Here is a 15,754-nt window from a genome sequence, read left to right on the forward strand (position 1 = left end):
TTTTCTTATCTATAAAATGAATTATTAAATCAGATTCATTCTAAATTACAAAGAGCTATAGAAATAAGATTTTCCAAGGTGGGAAGATTGCTTGAGGCCAGGAGTTCAAGACCAGCCCAGGCAACACAGTAATACCTCATCTCTACAAAAATTAAAAAAAAAAAAAACGTAGCCAGGCTTGGTGGTGCATGCCTGTAGTCCCAGCTACTTGTGAGGCTGAGGCTGGAGGATCCCTTGGGCCCAGGAATCTGAGGTTGCAGTGAGCCATGATCTCACCACTGCACCCCAACCTAGGCAATGGAGTTAGACATTGTCTCTAAAAATATAGAAAGAAAAGAAAAGAGGGAGGGTGGAAGGGAGAGAGAGAGAAAGAAAAAAAGAAAAGAAAGAAAGAAGAAAAGAAAGGTTTCCAAAGTAGCTACTGTAATTTCTCCAAATTTTGCTGTTTAATCACCTCCTATACCATAAACTTCCACATTCTTTAAACTTAAATTTTATGGCAGTACATCTAGAAAGTCCTGCACCATTAACTTGTAATTCCAGAATGTTTTTTCATGCTGGAAATTTTTATTTTTTGTTTTGCGTGCTCTTCCAGATCAGAAAGGGTACAGCTCATTGCCCTCCCTTCAGTATTTTCATTTGCATCTGCATTATGAAAAAGCAAATGGAGGCCGGGCACAGTGGCTCATGCTGTAATCCCAGCACTTTGGGAGGCCGAGGCGGGCAGATCACCTGAGTTCGAGAGTTTGAGACCAGCCTGACCAACATGGAGAAACCCCATCTTTACTAAAACTACAAAATTAGCCAGATGTGGTGGTGCATTCCTGTAATCCCAGCTACTCAGGAGGCTGAGGCAGGAGAATGGCTTGAACCCAGGAGGCAGAGGTTGCGGTCAGCTGAAATGGCGCCATTACACTCCAACCTGGGCAACGAGAACAAAGTTCCATCTCACAAAAAAAAAAAAAAAGAAAGAAAATGGAAAAGGAAAGCACAAGAAAGGAAAACCAATCTTGCCTTTGCATTGTCTCTTTTTTCCTTTTGACATAATTTGAATGCTCTGAATCACAACCATCTTTATCTGAAGGGCAGTTGGAAGCTTCTCTGGTGACCTCTTATTCAGTGTTGTCACCAAACATGGTCAGGTTTCTCTTGTAGTGCTTCTTCTCCTTTAACATAGCATTTCTCTATTAGTAGTTGTAGCCTAATCCTCTAGTGCTTTTATTTATACAGTAATGTATACCATTTACCTTTGTGTAAAAATACATAGGCTTAAACCCAAATGATGTATGCCCACCAGATAGCATATGAAATATCCTTTTAAGGATCCATCCACACATTATGTGTGTGTACATTAGGCTAGCTTTCCTGCTTTTTCCTGTGACTCAACATGAAATTAAAAAGGATCGGTGAGCTGAGAAGGCAGCTAATTGTTCCATCATCCTTATTGAGACATTTAGTTCAGATTTTATGTACCTAGTTATTCTGCATGGCTTTTTAAAGGCCGTTCACCTTCACACTGTAGAGTTCCAAGCTATTTGACTCATTTTCAAATATTCAAATCAAGGGAGGTGTTTCCTAAGATGATTTTATCCAGTGACCAAAGATGTGTTTTTCATTGAATTTTGAGTTGATGACACACATTGGGGTATTTAAAAGAATACACAGAGATGAGCAGGCTGTATTGATTTAAAATGGGCAATCATGCAGTCTTCATAATAGAGCCAGATTCTACTTTGTAAATAGTCCCAGATATTCTAAGGCACCGGATGCTGTCACAGTGGCTGTTATTTCCGTTTCTAAGGCGGCTTCTTTGCCTGATGTAGAATGCAATTTGGTTTTCATGGAAAGGGGAACAACCAACAAAAAGGCATTTCTGCTGAAAAGTGTATTGGGAGAGAATATCCTTTTATGACTAGCTAGGAATGGCTGGGTAAGTGGGAGATAATGGGATTGCTTTTTTAATAACATGGAAGTTTGAAAGATGGCTGCCACAAAACAGTGACTTCCTTGCTTCTACTATTCAGACCCAAGGTTATGCCCTTACACTTTCCATATTAACATCCTCTCAATAACATGTACTTTCATCCAGTTCCGCTTCTCTACAAAATGGCTGTTTGAAATACAAAAATAGCTGTGAGCGAAGGAAAAGAAACAGTTAAGCCGTTTTTTAGCCATGCCAGTATTGGAGATTAGCGCTCTGATGGGCAGCTGTTGGACAGCTTGATTATTTAATGTGTTTTCAGGGTAGTTAATAATACTCTTTGATCACGGGAAGAAGGGTGGCAGGGAAGTGAAAATGATTGAATTAACAGCTTATCATACTATTATGTATGGAAAAAGCGTGAGAAAGAGAAGAAAAACACTTTAAATTAGGTCACGGGGTCTTAGACAATTCAGTGGAACTTTTTTGGCAAAAGAAACTGCGTTTCTGGATTTGAATCTCTCGTCATTGAGGTTAATGACTTATATCGAGTCTCTTTAATCATTCCTTGTTGGAGCCAGTATCGGCTGCTAGTATCGGCTGCTGCAAGGGGTGTTTTATTGAAACAGCAGCATTTCTTATTGCTTCTCAGGAGAGAGCTCGATCCCCTACCAACCAAAGATGCTGCTCGGGTTTTTGGTAGATTTTAGTGAGAGCAGAGTAGGAAGGAGAAAGGACTAACGCTGCGTTTGGTGTAGAAGGCATTTGATCAGAAGCCTCTTTCCTTCTGCCACGTGATCACGTTGTTGAGAAATGAAGAGATTTGGGAAAGGACAAATTAGGGCCCTTGTTTATTTCCAGAAATGCTTGGCCCCTAAGTTATTGACAAATAATATTTCTAAGACATGTGGAAGAGCTGAGTAAATGGACCTCCCATTGCCCGAGGCTCACAGCATCTTCAAGTTATTCCCATTCTTGAAATAAAAGTGACGCAAGCTTCAAATTAATGAGGCAACCTGTCAGACTAGATTAGGAGGTCACCCATAGGATTTTTTTAAAAAACAAACAGCATTAAACTGCTGTTTAAGGATTAGAGTAGGGAATTCGAGGTGGAGTTATAAAGGCATACTGGCTTTCCAGTTAAATTAGGCTCAGAGTTAGCAATTGAATGACAGTTTGCAGGACTGTGGTAGCTTTTTTTTTTTTTTTTTCCTGTTAGGTCCTAGCTTTACAGTGAATCTTGACTTGCAGGCTAGCTTGATTTCTACTTTCTTTTTTCTTTTTTCTTTTTTTTTCAGACAGGATACCTCTGTCACCCAGGGGTAAGTGCAGTGGTGCAATCTTGGCTCACTGCAACCTCTGCCTTCCAGATTCAAGTGACTCTGCTGCCTCAGGCTCCCAAGTAGCTGGGACTACAGACTCATACCACCACGCCCGGCTAATTTTTATATTTTTTTGTAGAGATGAGGTTTCCCCATGTTGGCCAGGCTGACCTCAAATTCGACCTCAAGTGATCCGCCCACCTCGGCCTCCCAAATTGGGATTACAGGCATGAGCCACTGCACCTGGCCGATTTCCACTTTCTTAAAAGCTAGTTCTGCTCTTCAATTTGCCTGGGTCTCATATTATAAATCCAGGCGTGAGTTGCCGCTCATTTTCATTCTTTGCCCCTAAGACTGGCCTCTCTTCCCTTATCCCTCTAGACTCTTCCTGTTGCTTCTCTTTGTGGTTTCTATTTTTGTCTTCCTTGTCAGAGAAAGCCAGTGTTTGCCGGTCTCTGGAGACTTTCCAAGTCTTGGGAATAGTGTTTGAGGAAGAACAGCCTCTAATGGTGTGAACTTGGGGTCTGCGAGGCCCTGAGCCTGCAGGAAACAAACAGCAGACTTAGAACCAGATTAGAACAAACAAGAACTTTTGGGAAAACAAGTTTAGATCGCACCCATGGACCTAGTAAACAGGACTGCCCATATTCACGCCACTTCCCTCCTGGGCTCTGAGGGGGAATGGGAAAATGCTTAAGGACTGTTCGTTTTACAAAAAATAAAGCCCCCCAAGTGTGAAGAAGGGCATGAATAGGAGTAGGCAGCTGAGGGCCTGGCTTCCCGTTGGTCTGCTTCTGCCTATGCTGGTTTCCAAGGGCTGCTATCACAAATGACCACAGACAGAAATGGATTGCCCCACAGTTCTAGAGGCCAGATGTCCGAAATCAAGGTGTCAGTAGTGCCACAGTTCTTCTGAAGGCTCCAGGGGAGGATCCTTCCCTCCCTCTTTCAGCCTCTGGTGGCTCCACCTGTCCCTTGGTCCTTTGATCTGTGTCACTCTGGTCTCTGCCACCATGTTCACATGGCCTTCTCCCCTATGACGCTCTGTGCCTCTGTGTGGCCTCTCTTCTTATAAGGATGTCAGTCGTTGGATTTAGGGTTCACCGTAATCCAGTATGACCTCATCTTAACTAATTACATCTGCAAAGACCCTATTTCCAAATAAGGTTACAGTCTGAGGCTCCAAGTGGATAAGAGTATTGGGGGTACACAATTCAGCCCACCCCTCTACCTTACCAAGGGACCTGTGAATTAACTGCTCCTTACCATACATAGCCTCATTTTCCTGTTCACTTCTCTTCTCCCTGGCTAAGTCACTGTGAGGTTGGGTAGATGTTTCCAAATTAGTTTGTATTCCTCACAAAGAGGTATCAGGTAAATGACTCTATGAGCAGAGTCAATTACCTGTTGGGGACTGAGGCATTGGTCTTTTTTAAAGCTCTATATACATCCAGGGCTGAGATCCGCTGACCTTGTTGACAGGGTCCTTCAGCTCTGAGCATCCTGGAATTCTTGTATGCTAATGTAAGGGGGAACTGTGTGACTTCCCTGGCAAGACAGCTGGCCCATTACACGTGCCTCTAATGTAGAAGCAAAGCCTAGGAAGCTCCTACACCCTCAAGTTTATGAGCTGGGCTTGTTTTGCCATTGAGTTCCTGCTTTCGGCAAGCCCTCTACTGCCACCTACTGGTAATCAAGGCGGGGAAGGCGTGATGGAGCCCCTTGAGTTGAAACGGAATGAAGAGCAAGTGTGAATAGAGTTCGCACTCCATGTACTTTATTGTAGCCTCGCAGTGTTGTACGTGGAAGCTCAGCAGAGGGGGTATGTCCTTCAGACGTCAAAGGCAGCTCACTCTGACAGGCCCAGCTCCACCACCTTTGAAGCTGGACTGGAGGCTACAATTACAATGTGGCACAAAAATGAAGGTGCTACTTTCCCTCAGGTCCAAGTGTGCCCCCCTCATCCATCAAAGCCAATTCTGCTTGAGCCTTTTTGAAAGGGCCCCTTGGCAAATTGGGGATTCAACCCAGAAAGTGCTTCTTTCTACTGCTTAGGCAGCAATTTTTAATGAAGTATCAACACATCTGGGGTGGAGGAAGCCTTTCTTCGCCTTCAGACTTCCACAGGTCCTCGCCTACATTCACGGAACTCCCAGGTGATTGTGGCTTTTGAAGTAACTTCAGTAGAGAATAGAATTAAATATAATAAAATACAAATATGTGGGGTTGTTTTAAAGACTTCCTAAATCCCAGTGATTTCTATTTTATTAGTTTTCTAGGGCTGCTGTGACAAAGTACCCCAGATTTGGTGGCTTAAACACAACTTTCTTTTCTCATCATTCTGGAGGTCCAAAGTTCAAGATCAAGGTGTTGGTAGGGTGGGTTCCTTCTGAGAGCCGTGAGGCAAGGATCTGTTCTAGCCTCTCTCGCTGGTTTGTAGGTGGCCTTCATCTCCCTACGTCTTCAGGTCACATCTTCCCCGGTACATGTCTGTATCCAAAATTCCCCTTTGCATAAGGACATCAGCCATATTGAATTAGGGCCCAACCTGTGGCCTTGTTTTAATCTGATTACCTCGATAAAGACCCTGCCTCCAAATAAGGTCACATCCTGTGGTGATGATAGTTAGGACTTGTAACATAGAAATTTTAGGGGAACAGGCCGGGCGCGGTGGCTCAAGCCTGTAATCCCAGCACTTTGGGAGGCCGAGACGGGCGGATCACGAGGTCAGGAGATCGAGACCATCCTGGCTAATACGGTGAAACCCCGTCTCTACTAAAAAAAAAAAAATACAAAAAACTAGCTGGGCGTCGAGGCAGGCGCCTGTAGTCCCAGCGACTCGGGAGGCTGAGGCAGGAGAATGGCGTAAAACCCGGGAGGCGGAGCTTGCAGTGAGCTGAGATCCGGCCACTGCACTCCAGCCTGGGCGGCAGAGCAAGACTCCGTCTCAGGAAAAAAAAAACAACAACAACAACAAAAGAAATTTTAGGGGAACAGGCGGGCGCCGTGGCTCAAGCCTGCTAATCCAGCCTTTGGGAGGCGAGACGGGTGGGACACGAGGCAGGAGAGCCGAGACCATCCTGGCTAACCCGGTGAAACCCTGTCTCTACTAAAAAACAAAAACTAGCCGGTGCGAGGTGGGCGCCTGTAGTCCCAGCTACTCGGAGGCTGAGGGGAGAATGCGTGTGCACTGGGAGGCGCTGAGCAGACTCGGCCACCTTCGCACTCCGAGCTCGGCGACAAGCGAGCTCGTCTCAAAAAAAAAAAGAAAAGAAAAGAAATTTTAGGGGAACACAATTTAGCCCATAACAGCTACTTGGGTGATTTTGTAAAGAAAAATGCAACCAAGGAAACTGCTGAGATGGAAGAGGCTTGATGGGGCACAACTTTTTTTTTTTCCTTTTGAGATGGAGTTTTCCTCTGTCACCCAGGCTGGAGTGCAATGGTGCAATCCCAGCTCACTGCAACCTCCACCTCCCAGGTTAAAGTGATTCTCATGCCTCAGTCTCCTGAGTAGCTGGGTATTAGAGGGTGCACCACCACACCTGGCTAATTTTTATTTTTTATGTTTTTGTAGCAACAGGGTTTCACCATGTGGGCCAGGCTGGTCTCGAACTCCTGACCTCAGGTCATCCACCTGCCTCAGCCTCCCAAAGTGCTGGGATTACACAAAGTGTGAGCCACCGCACGCAGCCTGGGTGTGCAGCTTCTAATTTCCACCCTCTGGGTCTTGGTAGAGGGCCTCTGGTGCATTCCTTCCTGTGGGTGAGAGAGAAGCCAGTGGCGTTGTCCTCAGGCAGTGCTCCTTTTCAAATGAAACCAGTACCATATTCCTCCCCCACATTTTCCAAATGTGGCCGAAGCAGGGGTCAGAGTGGATCCTGTTGCAGCTACCGATCTATGTGACATATTAGATGATAAGATGTATTAGTCCATTTTCACACTGCTATAAAGAACTACCCAAGACTGGGTAATTAATAAAGGAAAGTGGTTTAGTTAACTCATAGTTCCACATGATATGGCTGGAGAGGCCTCAGGAAACTTAAACAGTCATGGCAGAAGGTGAAGGGGAAGCCAGGCACATCTTACATAGTGGCAGGAGAGAGAGAGAAGTGGCAATCACCAGACATTTATCAAACAACCAGATCTCATGAGAACTCTGACATGAGAACAGCAAGGGGGAGTCTGCCCCCATAAATCAATCACCTCCCACCAGACCACTCCCCCAACACATGGGGATTACAATTTGACATGAGATGTGGGTAGGGACACAGAGCCAAACCATATCATGAGGTAACCACTCAGATTTACGATTAGCTGGAGTCACTCAAGTGTTGAAAAGTCCACTGCAGAACTGTCCACCAGTATAAATCACTGATGCTCTTGGGCTTCTCTTGGGTCCTTAGAAAACAAATTAATCAGGCAGAGAACTGTGTTAAAATATTACCACACTAACGGTTTTGAAATGAGAGGCCAAACTTTAAATCCATCCCAGGAGACGGCAGAGATGAGTGTCAGCCGCTTCTTGGGCCTGCTCTCATCTTAAGGGTCATCTACTTGCTGCTTGGTGTGGGATGCTTTAATGGGGCATCGGAGGCTGGCAGGGGGCCTGGCACTCCATGTGCTGCCAACACCCCAGAATTCACCCAACAGTCTACCAGATCAGGCACAAAATAGCTGTCTTCATCCCAATTGTACACGTCCTTCAAGGATGGCGAAAGTCCTGCCTTCTGCCTCAAGGCTTCTCGGTTGAAGCCTTATAGTCCCTGGTCCTTGGAAGAGAGTAACCACCTCTAATGCTGAGTCCAAATATTTTTTAAGTACAAAGGTAGGAAATTTGGCACTGAGCGTGCCTAAGCTTCCTTTCAACAATGCAGTTCCATAGCAGTGTGATTTTCTTCTGTTCACACTGCTACGTCCTGATTCTGCAGCACTAGCATGTGTATTTGTTTCCATGCCTAATAAAATGGTGAACTTTTGGGTCCCTGCTGCTACTGGAATCCAATACAATGAGAAATCCCCCACTACACTATATCCCCAAATGATTGTGCCTTGTGAAGTAACTCCCAATACAGGATAGATATGAATATAATAAAATATAGAGCTTTATTTAAAAGAGAGAGAGAGGGAGACTCTGGACTTCCCAGAACCCAAAGGTGATACCTTGCGTTTAAAATTCAGGGGTCTCAACCAGGCATGGTGGCTAATGCCTGTAATCCCAGCACTTTGGGAGGCTGAGGCAGGCCCATCACTTAAGGCCAGGAGTTCAAGACCAGCCTGGGCAACATGGTGAAACCCCATCTCTACTAAAAATGCAAAAATTAGCTGGGCATGGAGGCACATACCTGTAATCCCAGCTACTTAGGAGGCTGAGGCACGAGAATCACTTGAACACAAGAGGCGGAGGTTGCAGTGAGCCAATATCATGCTGTTGCTCTCCAGTCTGGGTAACAAAGGGAAGCTCTGTCTCAAAAAATAATAATAAAATAAAATTCAGGGATTTCTTTTTTTTTTCTTTTTTTTTTCTCTTGAGATGGAGTCTTGCTCTGTCGCCCAGGCTGGAGTACAGTGGCACAATCTTGGCTCACTGCAAGCTCCGCCTCCTGGGTTCACACCATTCTCCTGCCTCAGCCTCCCGAGTAGCTGGGACTACAGGCACCCGCCACCACACCTGGCTGATTTTTTGTATTTTTAGTAGAGATGGGGTTTCACCATGTTAGCCAGGATGGTCTCCATCTCCTGACCTCATGATCCACCCGGCTGAAATCAGGTGAACCCAGAGATGAAGGGGACCCCAGAGCCAAGGAGATGATGTTGGGGTGAGGTATCCTGAGCCTTAGTATGGATTTGTGGTGATGCCGTGAGTTTCGACTAATGTGGGCAGAAAGAGCAGGACAAGTTGATGTGATCTCATGGCAACCGAAGGAACATCAGCCAAAAGAATCAGGACAATAGAAATAGAAAGGAAACAGAGCAGACCTGGAAAAAAAGAGAATTCAGAATTGATGACAGAAACAGAAACTGTGTATAGGAAAAGGAAATATGGGACTAAGCCTACAATGGCCAAGAGAAAAGCTGATGCTTTTGTCAAAGATATTTGGGCAAAGAATTTCAACTTGAAACCAAAGTGAGGATTTCCTGGACACCAGATAAAGCTCTTGCTTTAATAAGGCCTTGGGACTGAAACCTGAGGTAATTAGAGTTAAAAAAAGGGATATCACCCCAAGGGCTGACCGCTCAGGGATCATGGAGACCTCACGGGACTTGTCAGTGCTGTTCATCTTGGCCAACCTAACTGTGGTGAAGTGTGTGTGTTACAGAAGTTCAGTTGGGGACAGAGCTGAAATGTCACTCCAGGATCTGTAGTCTCTGAGAGCTGGTTGAGCTCCTCTGCCAAAGCACCAGCCCTTATTTCAGTTTCTACAGCCATTCGGTCAGGATGGGTCTGAATCTCAGTTGACCTTGAGGAGAAGCTGCTAATCTTTTGGGCAATAATGCCCTGAAGAGTCCGTCTGCGTGCTGGGGAGCAGAAGGGACTTCTACGTGTACCACACTTTGAAGAAGGAGCTCAAGCTATGAGTTTCCTTCCAGGGTAGAGAATAGATGTTTGTGTCTCTGCAGTGAAAGCTAATATAGGACTCCCAAGTTATGAATTTGAAGGAAGGAAAATTATAGCATATTTATGCTAAGGAAGGAATAATAACGTGGTTTCTGCATACTTCTCACTGTGGCCATGTTTACAAGCAAGAAGACACTGTGCTTTCAGATCCCACAGATACCTCTCCATCTCATTTTAATAGGGTTATAAATTAATGCAAAACAGACACTTTCATGTGTCCAGATCATGCCATCCAAGAATTACATTACAACGTGGGTGGAGAGTTGGCAGTGCTCACCCAATTTTGACATTCTTGTCCCCTGAGGGTGACAGTGAGTTTATAGAAACTTCTATGACATCTTTAGTTTAAAAAAACAAAAAACTAAACTAAACTTACTGTGTGAATGCAAAGGACATTTTATGACCAAAGCTGGAAATCATTCTTTATTGTTAATACTGAGGAGAGTATATGTTATTATTATAAGACCCTGTGTGTTTTATTAAACTATAAATTTAACCAATTTTATAAGAGACATCAAAGTATTAAGTACCTTTCAGATCGTTCTCACTGCATAAGTCACCAACTGTTTACAGTATTCTGAGTTATTCAGAGGTATAAATTTACAATTTTTTTTTTTTGATATAGAGTTTTGCTCTTGTTGCCCAGGCTGGAGTTCAGTGGTGCAATCTCGGCTCACCACAACCTCCCAGGTTCAAGCAATTCTTCTCCCAAGTAGCTGGGATTACAAGCATGTGCCACCACACCCAGCTAATTTTGTATTTTTAGTAGAGACATGGTTTCTCCACATTGTTCAGGCTGGTCGAACTCCCGACCTCAGGTGATCCGCCCCCCTCGGCCTCCCAAAGTGCTGGGATTACAGGCATGAGCCACCGCACCTGGCCTTTACAATTTTTAATAGAATCTTGTGGTTGAAACAGAGCTTCATAGTCATCTGGCCCAACCTACCCACAAGTGCCCAAGTCCTCTCTCCTGACCACCACAGGTGCCTTCTGGGTGCTGGTTCAGGATAAACAGTTTCTGCCTCAGCTCTCCTGAGGCTGATCCCTAAGTGACTGCAATTGCTCCTCCTTTGGTGACCACTCATTTCTTTTTTCTTTTTTCTTTTTTTTTCTTTAGAGACAGGGTCTCTCTCCGTCACCCAGGCTGGACTGCAGTGGTGTGATCATAGCTCACTGTAGCCTCAAACTCCTGGGCTTAAGCAATCCTCCCACCTCAGTCTCCTGAGTATCTGGGACCACAGGCACACGCCGCCACACCCAGCTAATTTTTCTATTTTATTTTACTTTTTATTTTTGTAGAGACAGGGTCTCACTATGTTGCCAAGGCTGCTCTTGAACTCCTGGGCTCAAGCGATCCTCCCACCTCAGCCCCTCGAAGTGCTGTGATTATAGACGTGGCCCGTCATGCCCAGCCCACTCGTTTTTTAACTCCAGTTAGAAAGCACTTCCAGCTTGAGAAAAAACCAGCTTCCATGCACTTGTCCTGGTTCTGGCTTCTGGGATCATTCTCAACCACCGAGTCTCAGCAGATGGCATGCTGGCTGGGCCCATGTATCTAGGGAGGGCTTGTGTCATGTACACATGTCATGTACTGGGGGAGGACGTAAATTTCAGGATCCTTAATGAAGAAACAGTGGAGGAGATGCGCTTCTACAACTCTGCACCCTTCACACAGTCTGAGATTCTACTCATCTCCCGACCCCAGGATCACAGCATCTGTGCCACTATTGCTGGTGACAGTGTCACATCTTTCAGCAATACTGGGACTAAACTAATACCTAAGCCTTTCTTCCCCAAGGCTAGTCTTCAGAGACTCAGAGACAACTATTATGCCCTGTCTCTACCTCTCCTGTTTTCCAGACCAAAAAACCCAGGCCTTTAGCCATTCCCCTGGGGTCCTGGCTCTGGGGCCCTTCACTGGTGGATCTCCTCAGGCATCACTAAGGTTACTCACTGTCCCTCTCAGAGTCTGGCACTGGAAGTGAGACACAGAACTCCAGTGTGATCTATAGAACGAGGAAAGCAAAACTATCACCTCTTTTTGTTTTTGTTTTGCTTTGTTTTTTAAGAAAGCAGGACTTCTAATCAGTAGGACTCATCATTTTATGTGGGTTATTTTCTGTGTCACTGGTTTTGTGAGTAAAGACCTGCACCACACATCAAAGTCATCAGACTGAGGCTGAATGAAATCCACCAGTCCACCTTAAAGACAGCTGTCCTGGGAATGTGGGCAACGTCCCACTTGCCCACTGCTGTAGCTTATAGCACCTTACACTCACCTCTTCCTAAAGATCATTTATGAGTAACAGCGTGACCGTGCTGTGCATTTAGGCAAGCAAACCTTTCTAGCTTAGGTGAATGAGAGGGAGCAGCCAAAGTATAAAACAAAATAGTAAGTTCATAAAAATTGCAGTGCACAATAGGCTCAGATAAAATATTAATTGGGAAACAGAATTCCCTGTATGTGACATGTGCTCTTTCTTAATCATTTTCAGAGTTATTTCAAACTTTTACTCAAGCTTTTCAGCCTCCAATTAAAGGTGCTGAGCTGCACCAGTCTCTGTGACCCCCAGCTCCAACCTTCTTCACTACAATTTTGGGGGTACTAGCACATGCCAGGTACAGTACTCAATTATAAACACCTGATTTGTGTATATTGTGTGTGTGTGTAAAACACTTCATTTTCCCCATGGAAAAGTTTATCCCTCACCACCAGCCTGCAAAGTAGAGTTTGTTGCCTCCGTTTACAGATGAAGCAACAAGGTTCCACGAAGATGTTGCATGATATTCTATATATGAAATAATTAGGAAATGGGGCCAGGCGCGGTGCTCACGCCTGTAATCCCAGCACTCTGGGAGGCCGAGGTGGGCGGATCACGAGGTCAGGAGTTCGAGACCATCCTGGCTAACACAGTGAAACCCTGTCTCTTCTAAAAATACAAAAAATTAGCTGTGTGTGGTGGCAGGCACCTGTCATCCCAGCTACTCAGGAGGCTGAGGCAGGAGAATCTCGTGTGCCTGGGAGGTAGAGGTTGCAGTGAGCCAAGATCACACCACCGCATTCCAGCCTGGGCAACAGAGTGAGACTCCGTCTCAAAAAAAAAAAAAATTAGGAAATCAGATGATTTGACCCAATGTGTCTGTCTCTAAAGGCTGAATATAATATTGCTTTCCCCACATATATCATAGTGCTACTGTCACAGGTTGAGTTAGCTGGCTCTGATTTTAAATAGCTACTATTTAAATATTTGCTGAACATATTGTTAGCGCCTAGCCACAGGGATATTGTTTGGAAAAAAACATTTACAAGTTCAAGGCCATGTTCAAGTTGTTCTTTTTGGCTTCAGGGATCTAATATACCACAGCACATCCCCTAATCTCTGCGCACTTGGAGGGCAGGAGTGTGTCTTAGTCAGGGTTGCTTCCTTTCAAGTCCCAAGCACAGCGCTGTGATGTAGTCGGGACTCAATCTTGATAAACATTGGTGTAATTAACAGGTTTCAGGTCCACCAAAGAAGCATATGCAATGCTGATCACTGCAGAAGAATCCCAAACATCATGCACCCCATTTTCCAGACACAAGTGATTGGAAGAAATAACGAGCTTATGTTACAATTCATGGGGAGAGGTTACAAATTGATGCCAAAATCTAGTCTCACACCTGCTTTCTTTTTTGCTCCCCCCAGTAAGTGAAAATGGTGACCACCTTAAGCACATGGATGAGACATGAGCACAGTTGTGGCAGAGAAGTTTCTCCGCACCAGAATTATCCACAGCAACTTGGCTGAGCCCCACTACACACAGAGAAATCATCAACCTGACTTAAGAGTTTTCGAGATGTCAACTTCAGGCTGATCAGCAGATGGGATGTGAAAAATACTACCCTATTCTGTCATTTGCTGTTGCTTGCTGAACTGTGAAGAACTGCATGAACTATATTTAAGCTGCTTTCTATACCATTGCCAATCACCTTTTTGAACTTGGAAGTGCTATTTTCCTATGACTTTTGCATTATTTCATTGTGCATGCATCCAGTGATTATACATAAGCAACATATGTAATCTGCTTATATATTTTTAAAAATCCATCCATGCAAATGGTAAATAAAGTATACATTCTTTTGCAAAATTATAGCTCATGTCATTGAAAGTTTAAATTGGTTTCATTTAAAGATCAATATACTAGGTCTGCCTATACTTTATAGAAAACTAGCTTCTATAAAGATTTTTTCACTGTTTACTAGTGAAATGAGAAAAGCAAAGCTATTTATAAAAGGCCTTATGTCGTGTACATACATCGTCTTTGAAATATTTGTGATCTAGCTTATTGCTTGTAAAAGAGAAATTATATAATTTATTTAGTAAATACTACTGTAAACTATAGTTTTGTGAGAGAAATAAAATATTTTGTTCTCAATTGTGGTGGTACATGATTCCAGTGATTTATGGTCTTTACATTTCTTTTATTAAAAATAACCCAAATACTCCTCATTTGAGATATTCAGAAATCCTAAATAAACTGAATTTTATATGGAAAAAATTTCAATAGCAGCTTCTGCTGAACTCATCCAGGAGACTTTCCCGAATGTCCTGGGATATTAGTCAGCTTTCACTATGTTATGCTATGGTAACAAACAATCCCAAAGTCATGGGAGCTTTCACCAACATAGTTTTACTTCTCCCTCACATGTAGGGACCAGCTGCAGCTCTGCTCCAAGAGTCTTCTTCATTCTGGGGTCCAGAGCAGCCCCTATGTGAGACAGGCAACTTTCATGGCAGTAGAAAAAGAGCAATGGTGGAACCAATGAGAGTTCACAAAGCTTCTGCCTCAGTACAGCTGACAGCATTTCTACTCACATTCCATCTGCCAACGTGAGCGACATTGACAGGTCTAGAGTCAAAGGTGTGGGACGTACACTTCTCACACGGGAATGGACTCAGCAATGAATATTTTAATCAATTAATGCAGTTTACACCACCTGGTAAGTGTCCCTAGCAACAGAGACATAAGAGGCTGAGAGAAAAATCATTAGAAAGCAAAATGATCAAGGCTGCAGAAAGATATTCCTGATGAGTAAGATGTTCACTGTTAAATACTTCAAGTTAAAACAAGCTGATTCTTGTAAGCAAACATGCTGTAAACTTTTGTAAATGTAGTCCACAGCCATAGTTACTCAGCATAAGTAGCAATTTCACCTGCAGAGTCAGTGCTGGAAAGCTAGGATGTCTTACATCCTAGGTTAGGATGTCAACACGGAATTCTGCAGAAGTGGAATGATTGAGGATCCTCTGCCTCTCTCTCTAGTATTCATATGTGCTACCACTCTCCCTTATTACATGGATTTTCATAGGTGAATCCCACTCTTTCCCCTCCCATTTGTAAATCTACCCATTGAAGCAGGGTTCTTAGCCTAGGACCCAATGATTTTCTAGAAGAGCCATAGATAATCATTAATAGGGCCATGAAATCATATACACAAGTTGGGTATGCTTTTGTGTATATGGGTGTTCTGTGTTTTTTTTTTTTTTTCATGAAGAGAAAGACTACTTTTTATCAAATTCACAGTGACCTGGACCCAAGAAATGTTAAGAACCTTTATTTTAAGACCTAACTTAAAAGCTATTTCAATACCATGAGGCTGTGATCCTCAAATTTCTATCCCCAACAGAATCACCCGTGGCCTGCCTGTGTTATCTCACCTGTCTCAAAAAACCTCAACATTTTCAACTGTTTTTTAATGACCGAGGTATAACTTACATATGTTAGAGTGCACAGCTATGAATTGTATAGTCCAGTGAATTTTTACATATGTGTAGACCCATGTGCCCAGCACCTAAAGCACATATAGAACATTTGCAGCTAACCTGCTGCCTCTTTTTTTTTTTTTTTTTT

At 43.8% G+C, this 15,754-nt stretch overlaps 1 protein-coding gene across 3 annotated transcripts in view; it reads left to right on the forward strand.

The window, feature by feature from the left end:
• Positions 1-14,278, forward strand: part of PIP5K1B (phosphatidylinositol-4-phosphate 5-kinase type 1 beta) — a 210,870-nt gene extending 196,592 nt beyond the window's left edge. For 2 of the 3 annotated variants that reach the window (XM_017873045.1, XM_017873044.1), the window contains exon 14: positions 13,549-14,277. In XM_017873045.1, coding sequence (XP_017728534.1) covers positions 13,549-13,551 — 3 coding nt within the window. In that variant the 3' untranslated portion in view covers positions 13,552-14,277. Of the gene's footprint in view, positions 1-13,548 lie in introns of all 3 variants that reach the window. The other variant, XM_017873042.1, reaches the window with a different exon arrangement.
• The last annotated feature ends 1,476 nt before the right edge of the window (positions 14,279-15,754 follow it).

Source organism: Rhinopithecus bieti, unplaced genomic scaffold, assembly GCF_001698545.2.
Source record: "Rhinopithecus bieti isolate Rb0 unplaced genomic scaffold, ASM169854v2 scaffold_7648, whole genome shotgun sequence".
Taxonomy (NCBI): Eukaryota; Metazoa; Chordata; class Mammalia; order Primates; family Cercopithecidae; genus Rhinopithecus; species Rhinopithecus bieti.